Raw genomic sequence first — 25,611 nt, 5'->3', positions numbered from 1 at the left:
AGCAACAGCAACAACACCCTGCCCTACAGCCAGAATGCTTCTATAATAAATGCCGTCAAACTTGAATATCTTTATTAATTTTTAGGTGATTCACACTTATCTAAACTTTTTGCACAGATGTTAAATGTTTAAAAGAAATTAATACCTCAGGAACCTCACTAGAACAATTAAAACTACAGACTGGCTAAGTCTGCAGTTGTAATTGTCGCAGCACATCAAAATCCATGTGCAGGAGCACATTATATCTCCAAAATATAATCAAAATATAATAAAATATAATATAATCAAAATATAAAATATAAAATATAAATATAAATATAGTCAGCAGTTCAACGTCTGATGAACTGCCGACCAATTTGCATGGTCAACAGTTTACACATGCTGTGTTTGAAGTGTGCTTAATTTAATTTAATTTAATTTTAATGGGGAAGAAAATATACAGATTTCATAAGTTTTTTTGTTTTGTTTTGTTGAAAGAGTCAACAAAGAGTTTTAAACATGACATTTAGAAGATCAGAAGATGGTACACTGTGGTGATAAAGGGACGGACATGGCATTACACAGGTAAGCTGTGGTGTTTAAATGATGCTCAGCTGGTATTAAGAAGATATCCCCCACTTCATTACACCAACACCAGGCAGGATGGATCCATGCTTTCGTGTTATTTACACCAAATTTTGACCCTGCCATTTGATTGTTGCACCAGAACTTGAGACTCCTCAGACCAGGCAATGTTTTACCAATCTTCTGTTGTCTGATTTTGCTTAGCCTGTGTGAACTGTAGCCTCAGTTTCCTGCCCTTAACTGACAGGAGTGACCCCTGGGTGTGGTCTTGCTCTATTGCTGTCTGCCTTCAAGGTTTGATGTGCTTTCAGAGAGAAGCTCTTCTGCATACCTTGGTTTTATTGGGTGGTTCTTTGGGTTACAGTTGCCTTCCTATCAGCTCAATGGAGACTGACCATTCTCCTCTGATGTTTGACATCAACGAGGGATTTTCTCTCTGAGAACGGCCGCTCACTGGAGATTTTCTCTTTTTTAGACCATTTTCTGTAAACCCTAGAGATGGTTGTGTGGGAAAATCCCAGCAGATCAGCAGTTTCTGAAATACTCAGACCGACAAACATAAATTGTCTTTCTTCTTCATTCTGATGCTCAGTTTGAACTTCAGCGAGTCATCTTGACCATGTCTGCATGCCTAAATGTGTCATGTCTCTGCCATGTGAGTTTAACAGTTAAACAGTATAGTTTGTGTCTGATGGCAGACTGACGTCATTATTATAATGGAAATTCACCATGAATATAAAATTTTTCACACAGAACAGTAAAATAAAAATAACAAATAATACGCAAGCACGTTTACGCACAGAATTTAACCTAAAACTGCTGCAATGAACAAAGCGCCAGCAAATTTAAACTCTACACCGTACGCGGTGATTTAAAAACAAACAACAACAACTTAACAGTCTTAGCCCTTTGTCAGTTTTCGTCTGCCTCTTTGATAAACCCAAGGAACCGCATGAAGAATGCATAAAAACAACAGGATTTATCTTGTAAATATTTTACACCTCAGTCAGCCATGAAGAGATTCCCTAAACAGGGGCGAGCACACTTCGACTGTTTTCCAGAAAGCACATGGCAACTGTAGATGTCTCTGTCATGTGTTTTCCTCCTGCTATATGTTTTTATTACGGTAAACTCATGAAATTCTGACTGGGCTACAAGATGATTGTGGGTGGTGGTGGGGGGGGGGGGCTCACAGATAAAGAAAGGTGAAGATTTGAAAAGAAAGCAGGAAGACAAATAGAAAGGCAGGGAAAAGAAAGATGGAGTGAGTTGTGTCAAATGGATAAATGTCAGCAGGAACTTCATCATCTGTCTCCCTCCCGAAGATGCCATGTGTAAATTGCGGAGCCGGGGCCCTCAGCTAGCCTTCCCCTAGCGCTGTAATAAGATTAGAGACAGCAGCAGTCTCTGCCTCTCTCCTTGTGTGTGGGAGGGACTATTGAGCCCGTGTGGAAGTGTACAATTTCGATGGCTTACACGGGGCGCCGGCGAATAAGCGGGATTACTCACACCACCAAACAAGACTCATGGTGGAAGATTTGGATACTTATTTATCACTCCACACACACACACTCGCAGACACACTGTGAACTTTTCTTTTTCCCACCACGTTTTGCTGTGTGGGTCACTTTAATGATATTCCTGCCTGTACAGTAATAGCACAGTCTCTGCAGAAGCCCTGAAACAACATTACAGGAGATTAAAACACCATTAAGTGCGATACGTTGACTCTAAACTCATTAAAAGCATAATCCCTGCAGGAATATGCTTTCCTATATTCCTGCAGCTCTTTTTTATAATTAAACATTTGCACTGTGGGGAACAATATAGGAGGCTATCAGCACCGCTCCTCGCTCCCGTTTGTTAGCACATGATGTTTACACCACAGCTTCGCCTCTCAGACTAGTCTTTCAGACCTTCATCCAAATCTAATATACCCATCCATAAATAGCTCACCTATCGAGCCCATATTTGGCGTGAGTGACTGGACACGGGAGCCAATCCTGCCCGGCGAAACCCCCCCTCCAACCCCGCCTCTGCACGCTCTCCCTGCCGCTCTAACGCCTCCCGAACCGCCCATTCGCCTTAAAAGGGGCTTGACTGACAAGCCGAACCACGCCCCTTCGTTTACCAAGCCCCACCCCCTCCTTCGGTTCCCCTATCGCGTGTCTATTTTGGCAACACGGATACGCATGGAGCCTCCATCACCTCCAGCCTCCTCTTTACGCACCGACTCCCGAGAATGCGCGCAGGTACGGGGAAGCCAGCCGCCTCGCTCAGCCGTTAACGTCCCTGTTTAAGGACTAATATGAAAGAAGTGGATTTAGAGGTCTGACAGAGCCCAGAGAGGAGGCACATACACACATATATAGATTTTTCCTCTTCTTCTCCTTCTTCTTCTGCTTCCCACCCCCTTCCCTGTGGATCATTCTTGTTTTCCCATCACCAGAGCGTAAAGCATGGATGTCTTGGCGAACCACAGTATCTTTCAGGAACTTCAGCTCGTGCACGACACCGGCTACTTCTCGGCCATGCCTTCGCTGGAGGAGAACTGGCAGCAGGTACGTGTCAACTTTCAGCTTTCAGCATCGGCTGTGCCAGCTCTAGCCGCGAGCTCGCAAATTTGCGCTCGGGATGCACAACTTTCAAAGAAAAAGAAGAAACACGCACTCGTGTATCTGGCAGGTTTTTCCCGATAAATGAGCAAAGTGGATAAAATGCGGACGCAAAGCAGCGCGTAATAAAGCTGTCAAATATGATGTAAGGGGAGGTGAAGATGAGCACTCGAACAGGGAGTGAATTAGACGTAAATAATAGATTTGCAACCTTCAGATTACTCAGGTTTGAACCCTCGTGCACGAAAAGAATTCCCCTCTCCTATCCATAATAGATCCCCCAACGCGTCTGGCTCTGTAGCAGCAGTTTAAGTGTTAACGGGAAGAAGGAGGTGAGGGAAGAAGCTGTCACCAGTAATGTCCACATTTTTTTATTTGTTCATATTTTTTAAATCCCCCTTTTGCTTCATCAAATTCAGCGGGTGTCTACGGAGAGATGCTGTGTAAAGCTTTGGGTTTCACGCGGCCACATGGCGCCGGGGTGCGCGGAGAGACTTCACGCCATCTGCGCTTACGCGTCTCTTCTTCTTCTTCTTTCTTCTTTAGTTTGTAAAACTGTTTTAAAAATGGCACCAGAGCTGGGTTTATTTATTCATTGCGTGGTGGTGATGATGGTGTGGGTGTGTGTGTTAGAAAAAAAATCTTCAAATCGGAGTTTTTTTTAACGAACAAATGATTCATTTTTACATTTTCCCCCTTCACTGCTTCGGTTTGGTGTCCCCCTGTCACTCAGAGGAGGGACATCTTCCCCCAAACATGCCTCCTACTTTCCTCTTTTCCATTTGTGTGTCCAAATAAGAGCCCACCTGCATTGCTGCTGATGATGCTGATGCTGGAGAGGATGCTTTCCATGCTGCACTTGAATTACCGGACAAGGAGGGGGAGAAAAAAAATCACAGCACAGAAATCTGATGCCGGTATTGTTCATGAAATATGAGCTTGAGTTTTTCCCCACTTCTATGCTCCACGAGTAAAGGGAGGGAGGGGATGGAGAGAGAAAGAGGGAGAAACCGGTGCGTGACTGGTTGTGGCCAAGCAGCCTAATTGGCATCCTACTGTTAGCCACCGACGCATCTTTTCATAACAAGTCTCCAACTCCCTGCCTATCCTCCTGTCAGGGGATTTTTTTCTTAAATTGCATGTGGGGGGCATCATATGGAGTGAATATCTCTCTCTCTCCCTCTCCCCCTCTCTCTCTCTCTCGCTCTCTCTTGCTTCTCACCCACAGCCTGCATTTTAAAATCAATACCTAATGCAAATGGAAGAGAGAAGACAGCTGGATATGTGGGCAAAGCTCTTCTCTGTGAGGGTGGGAAATGTCAGCTCTCTTTTATTGGAATCGCTGTTTATGGGCTCTGTTTGGTCTTTGACTGTTTTAGATTTAGATCGGCTCGTTTTTTGCCAGGATGTCTGGCATCATTTTGTGTGATTAGCTGTAGTTTTGGGATTTTTAAAAAAATGGTAAACGTAATTTCATAGATGAATTCTGTGACTGAATCTGCCCTCAGCCTGGGCTAAATGGAAAGATCAAACTGACCGTGACCTGCCTTTCTTCTGGCTAATACAACTCTGGGACCTTGGTGATGTTGCCTTGCCTGCAAATTGCCCACATGCAGTGTAGTTAAGTTAAAGTTAGCTGGCTAACTTCAAACCAGAGGCATTAAACAGAGAGACAAAAAAAAAGACAAATACTAAATAATGCCTTGAGGCGACTGTTGTTGTGATTTGGCGTAATATAAGTTAAACTAAATGGAATTGAATGAAACTACTACAAGATAGCGCTAAATACTTAAAACTTTTTAAACTTTTTAAACTGAACCCAGAGCAGTCTCTGGGGGTTGCTTAGGAACCCCCACACCCCCACAAAGCTAACTGTTGCACACTCACAATAAACAGCTAGTACGACTCACCTCCTCTTAAATTGATGTTACTTGTTTTATACAAGATTTGCATATTTTACTTTCTCATAAGTAAGGTTAACTTAATGTAGAAATGTAACTGAGAGAGGTTCTACTTTTTAAATGTTCTTTTGTTTAGTGTTTTTGACTGGAAGTGGCTCCATTGTGTCTGGTCTAACAAGTGAAAGATCCTCGCTTTGGTTTTGGGAGGCAACACAAATCCAGAGATGGCTGCTGACTTTTAAGACTTTGCTTCTAGAAGAATTGTAGCAAAATGGAAATGCTTGTTGGCCTACTAAGGTGTAAGGCAGGTGGTGTTAAACATAACACCACCTGCCTTACACCTTACACCTGCCAGGGCCAAAATTCACCTGGCAGAGACTCCAAACCAGCCCAGTGGATGGCTTTGGAATATGTGAGGGAGGACATAACTTTTGGACTTTTAACTGTATTTTCACAAGTTTTACAGCTTTATGTACCGATAAAGACCGCCAAAATGTCCATTCACAACACACCAAAGAAATGAAATTGTAGATTTTTGTAATTTAAAAAAATTACCTCTTCCAATTTAAGTCCAAAGAGTCCTGCACTTTTTTCTTATATTAAGATGTCTCACTGATTAAATGTGTACCTCAGTTTCTGAAACTGGAGTTTCACCAGTCCGGCCCACATAGGATCAAAGTGGTCTGTATGTTGCCAGGAATGTAAAATAAGTTGGATATCTGTAAATCATGTAATGATGTGCACAAATGAAGCTAACTGTTACGTTTCATTTCTGTTGTAACAGTTAAGAGTTGGGTGTAGTCTCAGAATGAAAATTACTGAAATCTATAATTTAATTACTTTGGTTATTGTGAATGGCCATTTTAGAGCTCTTTATGAGTAGGAAAAGCTTTAAATCCTATTGAAATATAGTTAAAAGTCCAAAATGAATGCCTTCCTTCACATTTTCCCAAACCATCCAGTGCCTTCAGACTCTGGCCTCCAGGCCTTATGTTTGATGTCTCTGGTGTATAAGCTGTAAAACATGTAAAGATGGGCGCAAAACAAAAGAACATTTTCCTTCTATAGTAACAGTTTAGAGTTTGGGGGCAGTAACATTGTCAAGTCCAACTCAAGTGTGTTGTCATTATCCCGACTCTCAGGCATGCAGTTTTTACAGTCGCCTCTCAGTTGCTTTACAAGATGCATGCTTTCCTCAAAGCATTCAAAGCCTCCAGCCCCATTACAAATCACCAGAGGAGAAGGTTTCTTCTTCTTTTGGAAAAACTATCTATAGTTTAGATAAGAAGATCCCTGCAGCCTTGAGAGCAAAAGGATTTGAGCTTTGCAAATCGATCATTGTGCTCATCGTAGCAGCATGAAGATGCCACTGAGCTCCCCTGAATACAGGAATTATGAGCTGTGGCTTGCCTTAAAAGCTCCGTCTCCAGCCGAGGCCCTGCAGTTTGAGCGGTCCCCTCTGTATTCCAGGCACAATTTAGAATTCGATGCTTTTACGGCGGCCTGATGGCGAGATAGGAGGCCGTTGTTGTCGGCCCCTAAATGGGTCCCTGAGACGCGATGGCAAGAGTGATGACTGTGTCCCCTGTTGGTGTCTGCGAGGCATGATTCAGCCGGTTATAGGGGGATGGGGAGAAGAAAAGCAGTAAAGTGTTTTTGGAGGTCTGCAGATGGTACATTTGAGGCTGCTATTTGTTCCATTATTGAACCTAATAGTGCCAAGCTGAACTGCGCGCTGTCTCGCTTCCAAATCCCCATACAGTTGGCTGTTCAGAGTTGGAACAAAGTGCGGGGCTGAGCTGGATTTGGAACAAGCAGAGCCGGTCAGAGCGCACTTATTATTTGTGGGACCCAGTTTCTCTCAAAGCAAAGAGCGCACGTGTTATTCTGCTGTCTCGCTGTCTTGGCTTCTCTTTCCCATGCTTGTTTAGGCTCCTTTGTAAACTGGCATTTTGGTCAGAGAAAGCCTTGGTTGGCTTTTGCTGTCGGTTTGCCAGCATCTGTAAAAAAAAAAAAGAAGAAGAAAAAAAACATCTGGATCAGATTTCAGGCCGACATGATGGATTTTTCAGTCTCCGCTGATGACGTGTCCCAGTCCACCGCACCTGACCCTGATGGGCAGGATTGTAACAGGACACCACTGATGGCTCTCGGTCATTGACCTCGGGACACACTTTATACCCTCCAACACATATATTATCCCTCAGAGGTTCAGCACACACACACAGAGTACACACATGTAGTGCGACTGCCTGCACAAGCAAAATGTCTGCACGTTGCTTGACGGTGCATTATGGAGCTCCTATATGAGGACAGGCTGTTCATGGCAGCCGCAACCTCCATAAGCGAGCCCGCTTGCTCAGATGCATCCACTTACATCCAACTGGCAGCGAAGGCGACTCCGTCTGGGACTGAGTGGGGGGGTGGGCGGAGGATAGAGGTGGAGGAAGTTGCAGAGCATGCACATTCTCTCCACTGCAAGATTTTGCATTTCACAGTCTGGTGGGTTTGAACCCCACCCCCCCACCCCAGGAGTGAGGCGCACATATAGAAAGACAATCAAAAGGGTGGAGAAGCAGGATGTCCTGATGCTCAGAAGAAGTAGGGATGCTGATGGATGGAGTCGTTTCACATTTTGAGTCAGAGGGAAAAGTCGCACCACACTGGGCTCGTTTAAGCTGGAGTCAGGGCCAAAGAAACATAGAGAAAATACCCCCACTCACCCCAACACCATCCTCCTATAGAGAGACAGCGGTGAGGACTGGATATGTGTGTGTGTCCCAGTATGTTATGTAATCCTCAGTAGGCCACAGCTGCTTTCTCACACACAGCAGGCATGCTGGGGAGAGCAGCCAACTTGCGCTCCCGCCGCCCACCTTCCTGTCTTCCTCCATCCCTGGTTTTCCCCTTTCGCTCAACCCCCCCCCCCCCCCCCCCTTCCCCCCTTATTTTCTTCCTGCTTATAGATTTGACACAGTATGGATCTTTTGATCTCTGTGGGGCTTTCGTGGAGTACCTGCATCCACCACTTTTTTGGACCTTTGTCTCAAGTAATGAAGCTCTGGAACAGGTCTCGCGTGTTCTCCGTGACCTTTCGCCGCCTGAGATCTGATGTAATTTTATGCAAATTAAAATTAAATCAATCCTGTAGCCGGCACAGTTCAGCAAGGCAGAGGAAGGACAAACCCGGGACTTAATCTTATTTGTCTCAGAAGAGTTCCTGCGAGTGTTTTTTCGTTCCCGGCGTGTTGCTTTATTAAAATGTCACATCAACTCTTAAGTATGAGATGCGGAATTCCCCGAAATCGAGTTTGGGCCTTCTCCAAAAAGGCGAGGGTGGAGGGAGGGAGAGAAACATTAATTGTGTTTTAGTTTAGCTGACGTCTGGCTCTGTTTAGCCGTCTTCCATATTCATGTGCTACCTCATGATGCTGGAGTTCGGAATTGATTCCTTGCGGTGTTTTGTTTTTTAACCCGAGATCAAGCAGGAGATCTTGGAGATGGATGTCACGTAGAATGTGTTTGACATAGCCTGCTGGCCCGTGACGCAGCGAGGCATGAAAGGGAGTCTTTGTGCGCCGTTGCACACAATGCAGCGTCTTTGCTGGACTCTTCTTAAATGTTTTCAGCCACAAGGTTATCATTCTGATAAATGTGTGTGTGTAGTTAAAGAGCAACAAGTTCATCTAATTAGCAGACACAGCAAAAGCTGATGAGATAGTCATTTTGGAGGAGCTGCATTGCGCTTACATGCATGTCATTCATTATTTTTACCTTTTTCTTAATGTCTAGTAGAGGTGAGCGCATAGATCCAAATATCGCTAGTATCGATAGCAACACTGGTATCGGTATCAGATCGATACCAGCGTGATAGGATCGATATTTTGTTTCTGTCCTTAAAATTATTTTTTTTTCTATTTTCATTCTTTTGAAGAAGAAAAACATTTGAACCTTTCTGTGTTGACTGTCACGTCTATTTTATTTATAGCCTATAGCACACTTAAACAATAGAAGCTGATCCAAAGTGCTTAAGAGACAGACACATTTACAACCCAGGTCTCCAAAAACTAAAAGCAGTTTCAAAATACATGAAAAGCAGAAAGGTTTTACAGTGTGTTTTTTTGTGTTAACTAATTGTTGTGGAAAGTAAAAATAATGTCTCACTGCTCTAGTGCTTTATAAAAGGTGCTGGTGTCAGTATCAGCAATACAGACCCTGTATTTACCTGGTATAGGATTGACACCAAAATTTGCAGTATTGCACAGCACTCGTGTCTAGAGGTTAGAGCCTAGTGTGTATTGCACAGGCCTGAGTGTTTGCTGCTACACGCGGGGGCCACAGGCTCATCATTTCACGTCAGGATGCATTTTCTTTGTATGCACACACAGTCGCGGGCAGGTGCACAGGTTTGTGTGCGTCTGTGTATCCTGTGTAATGAGATGTACGAGCGACCCTCTGACCCAGTAACATCCATTCTGCCATAAGAGCACTTAGTGAACTCTGCCACCTCTGTCTCATCACTCAAGCAGCCGAGAGGCAATTGCCAGTGATAGGTGCCGGCTACTGCTTTATGGGCGTTGATGAAAAGGTGGGAAGCGCTGATGAAAAAGAGGAAGTATTCATTTGTCTGACTCTCCGGTGACTGGCGCGTCAGAGAAAAGCCAGAGTAGGTGGTGTAGGAGAAAATGGCAGAGGGTTGGTGGGGTTGGGGGTGTTGGTGGAGGGAGAGCGGTGAACAAGCACATCTTTATGTATGGCTTCCGTCTGCGAAACGCTCTGCCACCCCAGGTTTGATTAACAGTGAGAAGAGAAGCTAGTCATTTTTTTCGCCTCACACCACCACACATGGCTTGGCAATGATTTTCACATCATTTGAGGCGAAATCGGGAAGCCGTTACAGCACCTTACAGTGATCCGACATGCTTCGCTGCTGCCATCCGGCTTGGCAACCGCAGGGAGGAAAGAGAAAGGAAGAGAAGTCTCAGACACTCATTTTATGCTTTGGAATCACCACCAACTCTCTCCCTCTCTCTTTATCTCCTGACTGTCTCTCTCTCGCTGTCTCCCTTCTTTGCTCTTTGACAAATTCTGAGAAGGCACTTTTGACGAAGTCACAGCCGCCTTGTTTGATTTGCCCTGCTCTAACCCTCATTTAAAGTCAGTCTCACTACAAAAAGTTGAACTCAGGAGTTACGCAATCAAAATTTGGCACAAAGCTGAATAAAGGCCCTTTAACAGGGAGCGTGTCACGAATAAAGCCGAAAAATAGTTTTCCTTCTGCTATTTCAATAAAGTTTATTGCCGTGAAAGGGTAGGATGACAGTGAGCTCCATGTTTGCAGCTCCGATCATGAGCGAGCAGATTAAGCATGTATCGGTGGATGCTGGCAGGAAGATATGTAGTCTTGGCCTTCTCATAACAAGCATAGCAAAACTCTAAAACATGGATTTAGCAAAATAATCACAGCCAGACTTATGATGTTGTTTGGTTAGTTAAAAGTGTTCTGACCTGAAGCCAGGAGGCAGTCAGCTTTACAGAAACATTTCTTGAAGGCCTTAAAATCCACAAGGTCAGGTGAGCCATTTAGGGTTAAGGTTAGGTTAATCTCTATAAACACATGCTTTTTTATGAATATGCAGAATCAGTAGGAAAAAGGCATTTACAAAAAAAATTGGCCACTGAAAGATGAAGATTTTGCTTTTAAGTAACTTTTTGAAATTTTCCTGTATCTGCAAACAATGATTGGCACATGGCAGAGGAAGTCCTACCTGCTGGTAGGAAAGTGAAAAAGATTGGCCATTATCCCCCGACTCACAGTCATCAGTCAATAGCTGATACGTTCCAGTGGGGGTTAGGGATAGTTTACTGTTTAACCCATTTAATATTTTTTCCCTGTTTAGTTTACTCACTAACTTTATAAAAAAAACTGTGAGGCAAAAAATGCACAGATGACAGGTGAGTACTGTGCAAAAGTCTTGAACTACCCCTCATTTCTTTATATTTTGCTTCCAATGACTTTTTTGTAATTTTTTTAAAGTGGTTTTGACCAATAGTTCTCCAGGCTTTCTGAAGGGCTTTGACTGCTTTTTCATTCCTTTTCATCCCAGTCCTTGTACCTTTTTCAGATTTTTTTTTCTTAACATGTGTCTATGACTCATTCAAGCATAAGAAAGGCTCCTAAGTCAAGGGATGAGCCAGTTTTGTGGGAAAACCATATTTAAATTGTGTCTTTAGGCACTTTTTCACTAGCAGCCTGTCATAAAAGCACAATTTGTTTCAATTTCTTTAGCTAAATCTATGAAAAATGCCACACGTAACACAGTTTGACAGGTAAAATTGTATTTTTGCACCAACAGGTGATTCTCAAAGAGCTGTTAGTTGAACCTTGTCATATCTCGGCATGGTGTGCATGTGTCATTAAAAACTGAAACGTATAGTCAGGTTTTTGATCCACCATGCAAAACCATCTGGAAATCATCTGATTGGCCACAGCTTCATTTTTTAGCCCGACAATGATCCCCAAAACACTGTCAATGCAGTAAAATCATACCTGGACAGAAAAATACAGTAAAGTATTCTCAGTCATGGATCAGTGTCCCTTAGGCTACGTCCACACTAGCCTGGATAGATTTAAAAATGGCATTTTCATCTGAAAGGGCTCCGCGTCCACACTAGCCTTTTCAGTCATTTTCACAGAGTTGTGCGTCCACATTGAAACGGCCGGAAACGCTTATGTTCCAGTACTGCGCATGCGTGAAACGCAAGGCGATTCGAACCTGCCTCATTTGTGTCTACAGTTTATTTACTTTCTGGCTCTTTGAAAAGTTGCAGCAAACTGTTGAGGAAAAGCACCGAGTTTTTTAAATGGACTAACAATGAGGTGGAGTTGTTGCTGCGAGTAACACAAAAGTACAAAAGTACAAAGTTGCAAAAGCGAGTGAGAATTAAAGATTTGAAGAAAAGCTATCTGAAGCATGTACAGACTGATATTAATCTTTAATGCGGCTATCAAAATTGAGAGCAAACAAAACAACTGCTGTATAATGCCCTCTGCTATCTTTGTTTAATTAGTCACATGACTTAAATGTGTCATCGTTTTCAAAAAGTCTCAGTTTTCGCTGTCCACACTGTGATGTGAAAGCACCGTTTTCAAAAGTATGCGTTTTCGAGAGCGTTTTCAAAACACTGCGTTTTCCTTGAGTGAAAACGCCGTCTCAGTGTGGACGCGAGGCCAAAACGGAGAGAAAACTGCATTTTCAAATGAAAATGCGTAACATCATTGAAGCAGTGTGGGATCATGTTGCCAGAGAACAGAACAAAAGGCAGAAACATCCAAAGAAGAGCTTTGAATGTTCTTTAAGAAGCCTGGAGAACTATTCCTGAAGACTGCTTAAAGAAATGACAAGAAAGCTGCCTAAGAGAGTTCACACCAAATATTCATTTTTAAGATGTTTAGTACTGTACAAACCCTGCTAGGGCAGGGATAGCTCAGTAGGTAGAGTGGTGGCCCCATGATCGGAAGGTCGGGGGTTCGATTCCCCTGAACAGCTACCCTGAGGTACCCCTGAGCAAGGTACCGTCCCTACACACTGCTCCCCGGGCGCCCAGTGGCTGCCCACTGCTTCACTGAGTGAATGGGTTAAATGCAGAGAGGGATTTTCCCCACGGGGACCAATAAAGTACACTTTCTTCTTCTTTCTTCTGTTTTTGCCTTATATACTGTGTTTCCAGGTGTGTTTGCACACGTTTCTTGTTGTATTTTTCAATGAGAATGTGTACTCTGATTTCACTCCTACCTTTCCAATCGGATCTCCAGTGGTATTTTATATCACACTGATGAATTTAGTCACAGATTTCCAGTTGCAGTCACAAGTAAATATTAAGGTAATCCTACACTGTTGCCAGGTAGCTGCTGGCACATTAAACATTTCTTTCTCGCTACACCCAGCTGGAGTTAAATCCCACCTTGTTTGTTTTATTTTATTCAAATAGTAGAATGCAATCTAAAAGACCTTGACAGTTTTAAAAAAAACTGTGAGTAACAACAGAAAGTAACTAAGAAAACCAAGTGTTACTAAACCGAGTGTTTAGTCTTCCTGGATGCTCACATATTCAGAAATCCCTTGGCTTTAATAAAGCCCACACATCCACACAATGTCCAGGCATTTTGGAGCCATAATCGGCTGTAGCGTTTGAAGCGTTGCATCCCCCTCCTCCAGCCTACCTGTTGCTAGGCAGCCTCAGCAAGCAGGAAGACCAGTTTTGGACTATTTGTTTGTTTAGCTGTCAGTCTGTGAGGCTAATCCCACCCCGAGAGACTTCTAGCCATCCAGAAACCAGAAATCCAGACATGTGGACCATCTCGCTTCAAAGATTGCAAAAGAGAAAGGGGCAAAAAGAGATGGAAAGGGGGGTGGGGGAGACAAGGGCAATTTGCCCAGAGTAAACACCGCTGCTTGTTGATGTCATCTGAAGTCATCAATCACGGCGCTAAGCTCTCTGTGGTGACAGCGGCAAGGACGTGACACTCTCTGAAACCGGCTGGATGGCCTATAAAGCAGGACAGTCAGCAGTGAAGAACAACGGCAGACCTTGTCGACGACGTGCTGTAAAAGTATTACTGTGATGTAGCATAACTTAAGCAGCAAAGAAGGTGATAAGTAAATAGCATTAGCAGACAATTGAAGTTCTTTTTAAGCATACTTTATTGCTAGCATCTCCCTTTTACCATAAAACAATCAATCAGGCATGCAAAAATCCCACTGGCTTTATACAAGACTTTGCCCACACCTGACCTCGTTAGCCCCTACCATTGAACAAAATAGGTCAAACCAAATAATACAATTCTAAACAAAGAACAGGAATAAAGTCATGCATGAAACTGACAAACTCATTTACTCAACTAAATGGTTTGTAAAGTAAAACACTGCATACAATATAACTCAAAAGGCTACTTTAAAGAAAACAAACAATACTATACAAAATGAAAACCCTCCATTTGGTTACACCCAGTGATCCAATCATTGACCTCATGACCCTATATAAACAGGAAGTAGTGGGCGGCCCTTCCCATACACCCGTCTCACATACAGGACCTGAATGCACAACATGGACACCATGGTAAGTATAACCAAAGCAACATAAAGAAACATAATTTACTAGACATGTGCCTGTAAACAGAAGAAAATTCAGATGATCTGGTGGTTAGTAGTGTTTGCTTTAAAACACATGCATGGATGTAAAGAATGTAACTACTGCTACCACAAACAAAACCCGGGATATTGTGTGTTAAGAGAAGTTACACCAGCACTGTCTAAATTAAAGCATTATGGCTGACTGTAAAATAACAGAACACAGAATAACAATATACGCAAGTGACAAATGGCAAATGAATTCTGTCCTAGCCACTTTGTCACATTCCCCCCCCCTTAAGTCCGTTACTCTTCATAGGAACGGGAAAGAAAGTCTGCCACAACATTCTTTTTCCCTGCCCTATATCGAATCTTAAAACAATATGGCTGCAATGAAAGATACCACCTCGTGATCCTTGCGTTGGTGTCTCTCATTCTGCTCATCCACTGTAAAGCTCGATGATCGGTTTCAAGCACAAATTCACCTCCCAGTAGATAGTATCTCAGAGTGTCCAAAGCCCATTTTATTGCCAAAGCTTCTTTTTCAATTGTGGAATACTTCATTTCTCTGGGGAAGAGCTTACGGCTTATGTACTGCACAGGTCTTTGGTCCTCTCCATCACCTTGCAGCAACACAGCTCCCAGCCCAACTCCTGAAGCATCAGTCTGTACAATAAACGGGCACGTAAAGTCTGGACACTGCAACACAGGCTCATTACACAAACAGTTTTTCAAATCCATGGATGCAGCCTCACACTCTGGAGTCCATTTAATTTTGTTGGGGCATGATTTACGAGTTAAATCACTAAGAATAGCTGATCTGGTAGAGAAATTAGGGATGAAACGACGATACCAGCCAGCTAAACCCAGGAAGGATTTCAACTTTTTCTTTGTAGTCGGAGGAGGACAAGAGGCAAGGTTCTCGACCTTACTCACCTGAGGGCGGATGACCCCACCCCCAATGATGTATCCCAGGTACTCCACCTCGGTCTGTGCAATGTGGCATTTCCCAGGGTTGATGACTAGTCCAGCTGTTCTGATGCGTTGCAGGACATCAGCCAGATGTTTCACATGGTCCTCCCATGTCTCGCTGAACACCACAATGTCGTCAATATACGCTGCTGCATAGCCATCAGCTCCTTTCAGAACCAAGTCCACCAGCCTCTGGAACGTGGCTGGAGCTCCATGTAGTCCGAAAGGCATAGTTCTGAAACGATAAAGTCCGCTGGGAACCCTGAATGTAGTTAAATCCCTTGAGGACTCTGTTAGGGGGACTTGCCAATAACCTTTACAAAGGTCGAGTGTTGTGAGGTACTTGGCATTACCCAAGCGCTCAATCAATTCATCCACTCTTGGCATAGGATATGCATCAAAAGCAGAGACAGCATTAAGTTTTGAGAAGTCAACACAAAATCTCTGTCTTGCATCATTTTTCTTGGGGACGAGTACCACAGGGCTACACCACTCACCTCTAGATGGCTCTATAATCCCTGTTGCAAGCATTTCTTCCACCTCCTGTTTCAATGCTGGCATTAGCTTTGCTGGAACTCTGGAGGTGGTATCCCTGATGGGTGGTTGATTCGAACAACGCAGGTGTATGTCATGCTGAATAAGATGGGTGTAGCCTGGCTTTGTGCTGAAAAGCTCCTGTGGCATTATGGCCGCGAGCTCCTCCTGCTGTTCTGGTGATAGATGGCTCAAATCCGGAAATAGCTTTTCTTCAGTACTGGTGGGAAAGAATTGCTCTTGAGGCTCTTCTTCCTGCAGTACAACACGAGCCCACAACTGAAGTGATTGCTCTGGCTTCTCAATCCACTCCCTCAACATGTTGACATGAAACACCTGTTGCTTTTTCCGACGATTCGGCATTTTGAGCTCATAAGTGACAGGACCTGCTTTCCTGTTTATCACAAATGGCCCCTGCCATTTGGCTAAGAGACTGCTTTCAGTGGTTGGCAAAAGGAGCAACACTTTTTGTCCTTCTTTAAAGGTCCTCCTGCGAGCTGTCTTATCATAGTTCTGTTTTTGACGTCGCTGGGCACTTACTAGGTGACAATGAGCCAGTTCCTGAAACTGTTCAAGCTTGTCCCTCATTTTCAACACATAAGAGAGGGAAGAGCACTGTTTTTCAGGGCTAGCTTCCTCCCAAGCTTCCCGAAGTACATCCAGTGGACCTCTGACATTATGGCCGTACAAGAGCTGAAACGGAGAAAATCCAGTTGATGCTTGTGGTACCTCTCTATAGGCGAAAAGCAAAAGTGGAAGCCATTGGTCCCAGTCTTTTCCCGATTCTCTTACGAACCTCCTCAGCATTGATTTCAGGGTTTTATTAAACCTCTCAACAAGTCCATCAGTTTGTGGATGATAAGGGCTCGTTTTGATTCCGGTAATTCCCAGAAGTTTGTAGACTTCTTTCAACAGGTTGGAAGTGAAGTTTGAGCCTTGGTCTGTCAAGATTTCTTTGGGAATACCCACCCTTGAAAACATCTGTATCAGACAATTAGCTATTTGGCGGGCTTTGACCCTTCTCAATGGGAAAGCTTCAGGATACCTTGTTGCATAGTCACAAATCACTAGAATGTACCTATGCCCTGAACCACTTCTCTCCAATGGGCCGACAATATCCATGGCAACACGAGAAAAGGGGACGTCTATTACAGGCATAGGAATGAGTGGGGCTCTGTCTCCTTTCCTACTTGGGGCTGTCAACTGACACTGTGGACATAATTTGCAAAACTGGGCAGTGTCTGAAAATTTCTGTGGCCAAAAAAAAACGAGTTACCATTCTGGAAAAGGTTTTAAGATGTCCTAAGTGGCCTGCCCAAGGAACTGAATGAGCCAACTGCAAGACTACAGGCCTTAAGCTTTTGGGAACAACCAACTGGTCACCAACTTTGCTACGACGATATAGTCGTTCATTCTTAACAATGAATACTTCCCGTACTCTGTCTGTAATCTGTGCTGATTCTTGGGTGCTCTTAGCAAACAGAGGTGCTAAAGAGGGGTCCTCCCTTTGGAGTTGGACAATATTGCTCGGGACAACCAGGAGCTCATCGATCTCTGGTTCAGGAAGTGACTCAGCAATTTCAGTCCCCCTCACTTTTTCCTGTCTTCTCTGCATTTTACTTTTCTTTATATGCGGCCTACTTGGTCTGTCAATATCTGGAATTTCACTGTCTGCATAGGGCAACTCACTCAAACCTGGCTCTGACTGAGAAGCTTTATTACCAGACCTAGTGACTACTAGCAGACCTTCACATGCAACATGCAGATTCTTCTCTTCTCTGTCTTTGCTAATAACTCCCCAAGAATTGGCATGTCCCGGCCCAACACAATCTGGTAGGGAAGTTTATCCATTACTCCAACTGTAAGTACGTACTCCTTTTCATTAACTTGAAGGCAAACATTGGCAATAGGATAATCAACATTATCACCATGAACACACCAGACTTTAACTTTACCACAAAATGTGGTGTCGCTAGGGAGGCAATCTTGCCTGACAAGTGTGCGGCTACTGTCTGAATCCAAGAGGGCAACACACGGTTTTCCCTCAATGAAAACACAGATGGTGTGCTCCTGATCACTGGAGGGTACTAGAGACTCTGTTTCTTCCTCTAGCAAGTCAAAACACTGTGGTGAAAGACACATGTAAGTCTTACTGACTTGCTGACCTGGGCAATCTGCCTTAAAGTGACCTGCTTGACCACAGGCATGACACACCAACGGGCCTCTCTGCTTTACTTCTCTAGCGCGGCTACTGCTAGTGATTGGGGAACTTTGTTTAGGGCTTTTAGCTTTGTACCCATTCCCACCCCCTGACCTACCCACAAAAACATTGGCTGAACTGGGTTTTCCTACCATGTACCCTTTTTGTGGGCGTCGGGCTGCAAGAAAAGCCTCTGCCATCTCTGCAGCTTCTTTTGAAGTGGTGGGGTTGCGCTCTTTCACCCAGGTCCTCAGCTCTGGGTTAAGAACTCTGAGAAACTGCTCCATCACTATGACATCTCCTATTTGGTCCTTTGTCTTCTCCTTTGGAAGCATCCACTTTTCATATAGGTCTTTAAGGCGGGTTCGCAGCTCTTTGGGTGTCTCATCGTCCTTCACCATCATGTTGCGAAATCTGGTTCGGTAAGTCTCAGCACTTATTTCAAATTTTTCAAGAACGGCGGTTTTTACCTTATCATAGTCCATTGTTTCTTCAGTGTCCATAGCAACATATGCCGCACGTGCTTTACCACTAAGAAGTGGAGCCAGATGCAGTGCCCATTCTTCTTGTGGCCACTGACATCCTGTTGCAATCCTCTCAAAAGTGGTTAAATAATGTTCAATATCTTCATCCTCACCATAGGGCTGCATCTTCGGGCCTTTCCAACCGCTTACTCTGCCCAGATTGGATGAATGTGGTGCTGCGGAAGATTCAGGGGGGTTTCCTCGCTGTTGAACAGGTTGCTGCACCTTTTGCCGCACTGAGGAACTCAGAGGCACTCCGGAATCAGCTACTGCACCTTCCCACAGCATCTGATGCTCCCGGCGCTCCGACTGGACCTCCTGCTGCAGTTGGCTGAACTGGTGTTGCATTCTATGCCACCGTTCATCCTGGCGTTGTCTGTCCTGCTCCCATTTTGCCTCACGGTCAGCCTGCTGTTGCATCAGGCCTTTTAATAAAGTTGAGAGCTCTGAGAGACTTTGTGCTTCCGTGCTGTGCTCACCCGTAGCTTCTGGCAGGTTGCCATCATCTTGGGCCTCCTCTGGGGGAAAATCTGTTGGCCCTTGAGGTTTCCTTGACTTGGCTGATTTCTGCATTGCTATAACCTATTGGCCTGGAGCCACTGCTGCCACCATTTGTGATGTAGCATAACTTAAGCAGCAAGGAAGGTGATAAGTAAATAGCATTAGCAGACAATTGAAGTTCTTTTTAAGCATACTTTATTGCTAGCATCTCCCTTTTACCATAAAACAATCAATCAGGCATGCAAAAATCCCACTGGCTTTATACAAGACTTTGCCCACACCTGACCTCGTTAGCCCCTACCATTGAACAAAATAGGTCAAACCAAATAATACAATTCTAAACAAAGAACAGGAATAAAGTCATGCATGAAACTGACAAACTCATTTACTCAACTAAATGGTTTGTAAAGTAAAACACTGCATACAATATAACTCAAAAGGCTACTTTAAAGAAAACAAACAATACTATACAAAATGAAAACCCTCCATTTGGTTACACCCAGTGATCCAATCATTGACCTCATGACCCTATATAAACAGGAAGTAGTGGGCGGCCCTTCCCATACACCCGTCTCACATACAGGACCTGAATGCACAACATGGACACCATGGTAAGTATAACCAAAGCAACATAAAGAAACATAATTTACTAGACATGTGCCTGTAAACAGAAGAAAATTCAGATGATCTGATGGTTAGTAGTGTTTGCTTTAAAACACATGCATGGATGTAAAGAATGTAACTACTGCTACCACAAACAAAACCCGGGATATTGTGTGTTAAGAGAAGTTACACCAGCACTGTCTAAATTAAAGCATTATGGCTGACTGTAAAATAACAGAACACAGAATAACAATATACGCAAGTGACAAATGGCAAATGAATTCTGTCCTAGCCACTTTGTCACAATTACAAAAGGATGTTATCTCAGATTGAGGTCGGACTCGGTGTGTCCAGTAAAGACATAACAATGCCAGTTATTGGTGTGTTCGACTTTCAGGTGCATGACATAAGCTCCTAGGAGTTTGTGGGTCTTTGCAGATTTGTATGCAATCCCGACTGTGCTTTGCATGTTGGCTGACATGCAAAGCCGGTCTGCACTTGTTCCCCCAGTGCAGTGGCTTGGTACTCCGAAGCTGTCCGGCCGGTTGGCCAGAGTGACAGGGCATTTTCATGTGTCATTATATCGCTCCCTCACTTTATCTCTCTAATGATTGATCTATTTGTTCTTGCAGCAGTCTCTGTTTCCTTTATCTCCTTTTGTATTTTTGTGTCATCCTGTTCCCTTTTCACCCATCCTTCTTTTATCTTTCTTATCTCCTTCATCTCGTTTATGAGATTCGGTTTCAATCTGCCTACCCCGATGTATTAGTTTCTCTGTCATCCTCCTCCTCAAAGCTGTTTCACATCATTCACTTAAAATTTAGAGAGCATCATACCTGTTTTGGCAGCTCGCAGCCAGGGGTGAGGACTCAGCTGGATGCTCGGAAATAGATAAAGCATGTTTTCCATTGTCAGCAGCTGACGCTAAATTCTCTGGAAGATTAAACTGGGTCCCAAATTACCCTAAAGACACAGATATCTCAAGCCAACTGGGTATGTCATGTAGTTTCAGTCATTCCAAGCCCCTGCAGGGTTGAGTTGTCTGAAAAAGATATGACTTGTTTCCTCGAAACCAGACGGATTCAGCTTGAATTGGGATTAGTCCGTATGTCAGAGCCTGAAAGCGCAGTTTTTCCACTATGAAAAATAATGTTTTAACACGCTTACTTGGGGGGGAAAAGGATGTTATAAGCGTTGACAGACAGAGGGGGTGAGAAGATTGCGCACCCTTCTTAACTCTTCGAGCGGCCTGGGAAGTGCCCTTCTGTGATTTAATGAGACCTGTGGGAAGAGCCATTCATCAGCATGACGGCATACCTCTGTTTCCCATTGTTCTGTTCTCGTATGTGGAGAGCACTGTGTGTTTTAGCCTTAATGATGGGCTGGCAACCCTTTGATTAGATGAATCTCCTGGTGCTAATTAAGATTTAGGCTGCCAAAAGACATCTGTATTTATGCCTTCCTCCCTCGCTTGTTCCCTAGAAGTACGTGTGTGTGTGTGTGTGTGTGTGTGTGTGTGTGTGTGTGTGTGTGTGTGTGTGTGTGTGTGTGTGTGTGTGTGTGTGTGTGTGAGCAGTTTACAGGATGTGTTCGTGCAGTGGTGGGGGATTTTGATATTGTGGCCTAAACTGGGAGTTTGGGTGGTGTCTGTCTTGTGGTCGACATAAGTGCAGGGCCTTGAGCAAAATGAGCATGGGTCATCCGAATACCAGAACCGTTGTCTTTTTTTCCGAAAATGCAGATTTTTTGGAATAGCATGTGGGTATAAAATCTCCCTGTCTAGTCATTTGGCTTGAATCGCAGTCGTTAAAATAAGGCATAGCTCTTTGATGCATTATTATAAGATATATTGTATTACAGATGGTGATAACATGCGGTACAAAAGATTTCCCATTTCTGTTTTCGTTGCACCGAGTCTTTTAGAGAAGGTGATCTGCTGCCCGTCTAGCAGGTGGATAACAGTTTGTTCAGTGACCTCCTCTCCAACACAGCTTAAAGAGTGTCCCAGAATAGACACAGGCCATCTAGCCATCCTCTTCCTTCTGACTTCAATCACCATCTCTTTGGTCTTATTCACATTTATAAGCCGGTGATTCCTCCCAGACCAAAACATAAAATCATCCGCCAGTGCACCGTACTCCTCCTCCTCCTGCCCATCACTGATACATTCACCCACTGCAGAATCATCAGAGTATTTCTGTAGGTGGCGTGACCTGGACTTGTACTGATAGTCTGAGGTGGACAAGGTGGACAAAAATGGATACAGCACAGTCCACCTTGGAGCTCTTGTACAATAAAATCACCGCACAGAGAATTTGTTCCCACATTTAAAAGTAAAGTGAGGGTCATGCTGTAAAAAAGGAAAGAATGTGGCAGTTTGGTGCAAGAAATAGAGATTTTCTTTCAACTTTTGAGGGAAATTGATGATAAAATGATTTTCATTGTAAACTAGAAGAACTATTAATACTAAAATATCCTCACCCACTGAAAAAAGAGAATTGTTGGAACAACATAATTGTATTAAGTCAACTGGTAACACGTGATGAACTTAGATCAATCCAACAAATTTACAACACAAAAAAGGGAAACTTAAGTTGCACAAATTTACTTAAATAAAAATATCAAGTTAAGGGAACAGGTTGTAATTTCAAGTAGGTGGGAACAACAAACCACCGTCAAAAAAATCAGAAAGAGTAAGAATCATTTAAAACATTGCATTAGGTTAACTACAACTCAAACACCCTTTTTAGGAAGTCAGCCTTCAATCAACTACTGCTATTTTGTCAAAGCTCTTAGGCTTCTGGACCTGATGGGATGTTACTGCCAACTAATTTATAGTCACTTAAATCAGAGAAGAAAAAACATTAGACTAGTCTAAAAGGCAACCTTCAGAAAACGCTGAAACTTAGCCGACAAATAGTTGTTGAAATGTGCAGCACTCTGACTAATATGGCAAACACCCAACGTCAGATTTTGGCTAACCTTAGCAATACTAGCAGCAGTAGCCTTAAGTTTTATCCACACTAGCGTCAACATCCAGATACAGAATTTATCTACACCTGGCTTCTGTAGCACCAGTTATCATGGCCATCATCATGTTTTCGCATTGTTATATCACAGCAGATATTCGTATTTATTCATTTTTTCCTTCAAACCTAAAACTGAAGCACAGACCCAAGTGTACTTGCTTAAATGTGTGCGGATGTGGCTTCTGTAGCCTTTTTTACTCACATTTTCTCAAAAAAGAGAGAATCCATTATTCAATGCTATATCAATGAAAACAAACTATCTCTGTGGGGATCTGTGTCAAATCTTAGCAAAACACCATAGATGTGTTTTCCCTCATCTTTTAACTAAACTGATGGTGTCACATAAATGTTTCACTACCCAATTCCCCCCTGTGCTTATTTTCAGAGGAAAACAGTTTGATAACTTATGCTAACAAGAATGAAGGCATCCCCACCCTCCGCCTGACCCTCCCTTACATCGCTCCCCCATCCTCCAAGCTCATGTGGCTACACGGCATACGCTCCCGCTCACCAGTTTACCACTATGTGTTATTCAGTCTATTGCCCCAGATATTATTTCATTGTAAAATGATGCCAATTAGTAAAGCCAGTCGCCAGTGGCTGTGGTCTGGCTCCTTCTCCGTTCCAGCGGGGAAAGTTATTTGGGTCGGCAGCTATTTTCAGCCTGTGATGTTGCCTGGAATACTTCAGGGAGCAGCCACTGTTTTATAAGAGAGCACATCAATAATTTTCATTGCTGTGTGTGTGTGTGTGTGTATAAGCAAGAAAGAGACAGAGACAGGCAGGGTTTATTGGGTTTATGTGTGTGTGCGTGTGTTTATACGTGGGAGAAAAGTGGCTGTTTTTTCCCCTGAATATTCAGTGGAGCAGGTGGTGCGTGTAAACGCGCGGACTTGTTCCTGTCTTAGAAACATTTCACTGTAACTGTCATGACCTCCCGTTAATTTAAAATACATTAATTTGCCAGCCTTTAAACTTTAACCCCGAAATCTTAACACGTCTTTTAATCCAGATTTCACCCTTTTGCCCTGTAATCACCTGCTTTTTTGTGCTGAAAGCTCTTCTTAGATGGGAGGAGGGGGCGTATTTACCAAGTATATACAGGACCGATATCAATACTGATGCTTTTAACCTATAAAGGCAGATGAATCATAATCAATTTGAAAATTCTGAACACATTTTAATGATCACTAAATCACTGTAATTTTTACCTTTCACAACAATTAGCAAACACACACAAAAAAAACATTTTCATGTATTTTCATGCTTTTCATGTATTTGGGGTTTTTTGAACACCTGGGTTGTAAATGCGCTCTAAAGCACTTTGGGTCAGCTTCTGTTTAAATATGCTGCAAATGTGCTATAATTAAAACCATTGTGACAGTCGGCTCAAAAAGGTTCAGATATTCAGAGGTATATGTTTTCCACTTCCAAAAAACCATTATTTATTTAACATAATTCAGTGAGCTGCATACTGAACTTAGATAATGAAAACAAAATATTGATGCCATCGCACTAGTATCTGTCCAATACCGATACCAGCATTAGCATCGATACTACTGATATTTGGCTCGATCTGTCCACCTGTACAACTCACCAGGCTAATATAGACCCTAAAGGCCAAAGTCAATGAGTTCCCAACACCTTTCTCAGTGTGTCTAACCCAAGTCCCCTCTTCTCCGCCACACAGCTGTGCATTGTCATGATGAAATTGGGGTGAAAAGTCCTCACACTCCTGCTGAAAAGCCAGCCGCTCTGCACCGAGGGGTGAATGGGTTCAGCCTGCCACGCTGCCCCCGCCCATCCTCATACAACCTAAACACACACACGCACACACACTTTCACTCACTGACTCTCACTCCCTCGCTACACTATCGCTTGGAGGGGAGCCCAAAGCAGCGGTGGCGGTGGTGGCGAGAAGACGTCTTTCAATATTTTAAGCAGCTTGCGCTAATCTTTGTCGCTCAGGTTTGTTTTGAAAGCGGCTACAGCCGGAATAAAGACAGAACGACAGCGGCCCCCACCTCCTGTTGTGCGGCTCCAAAAATGCGCACACCCTTGCGTAACTTTGCGCACACTCGCAACTTCCCCCCCCCCGAACTAAATCCACCTTGGCCTTGCAAGGCTGTGCCACTGACCTGCTTTTGCTTGTTTTCTTGCCACCCCCTCTTCCTCCTCCTTTTTTTGCTTCTTAGCTAACCCTCAGATTTGGTGTTGTAATGAGTGACAAAGGCTTAAACTGTGGCTCCGACAGGCGCACAGTTACACAACACTTGCAACGCAAAAGCAGGGTAAACAGAATCTGTGGCTTCTTATTCAGCGCGTAAAAACAAACCGTTTTGGGCTCTTATCAGTGCGGGCACGGCGCCACAGTTGCACTTCACGGTGTGTGGACGTGATTGGGGTACCGAGCGGGCCCTCGCTGACTGCTACTGTATGAGGAGGAAACAGAGTTTTTCCGCTTCACTGTTCTCTTTATCTCCCTCCTCTAGCCCTCTGTTATTTTCGGCCCTCCTCCCCTGTCTTTCGCTGCTCGCCGCTCTTTTGTTTCTCCGTGCCTTTTTCCAGCCAAGGCCCCATTCTCTTGCCCCGTCATTGTGTGCGGTAATGAAGATTAGCCAGGCTGCCGCACACAATGGGGTCCCCACATCCGGAGCGCAGACTCCCCAAATCCTGTCGCAAGCTGCTCTAACCCCGCTGTAAAACCACTGTTGTCTCCGACCCCCACTATCTGAAAAAAAAAGCCACCTCATACATATACATGTTGTGGTTCATTCCCATTGACACGAGCGTACAAGCATGACCATATGTACTGTGCTGTGTTGAAAGCAAATGGCTGAAATGTCTCCAGATTAGATTAGGATGGTTTTGACAGCTGAGAGGGAGCACTTGGCGACTCATACGCCGATAAACAGCAGCTCACCCAAATCCAGTTAAAGAGAGACAGAGTTCCCCTCCCCAGCGAGTGCAACACGGCTCAGTCATCGGGATTATACACCCCACCCCTTCCTCCATGGCCCGCTATTCTTTTTTTTCT

At 43.9% G+C, this 25,611-nt stretch overlaps 1 protein-coding gene across 2 annotated transcripts in view; it reads left to right on the top strand.

The window, feature by feature from the left end:
* The first annotated feature begins 2,751 nt into the window (after window positions 1-2,751).
* The window catches only part of LOC308393436 (Krueppel-like factor 7), a 54,844-nt gene continuing 31,984 nt past the window's right edge, over window positions 2,752-25,611 (top strand). Inside the window, exons 1-2 of one of the 2 annotated variants that reach the window (XM_080877199.1) lie at window positions 2,752-2,893; window positions 3,014-3,125. In XM_080877199.1, coding sequence (XP_080733325.1) covers window positions 3,024-3,125 — 102 coding nt within the window. In that variant the 5' untranslated portion in view covers window positions 2,752-2,893; window positions 3,014-3,023. The remainder of the gene's footprint in view (window positions 2,894-3,013; window positions 3,126-25,611) is intronic. The other variant, XM_080877200.1, reaches the window with a different exon arrangement.

Source organism: Rhamphochromis sp. 'chilingali' (assembly GCF_963969265.1).
Source record: "Rhamphochromis sp. 'chilingali' genome assembly, chromosome: 3".
NCBI lineage: Eukaryota > Metazoa > Chordata > Actinopteri > Cichliformes > Cichlidae > Rhamphochromis > Rhamphochromis sp. 'chilingali'.
This window is presented reverse-complemented; position numbering and strand designations above follow the sequence as displayed.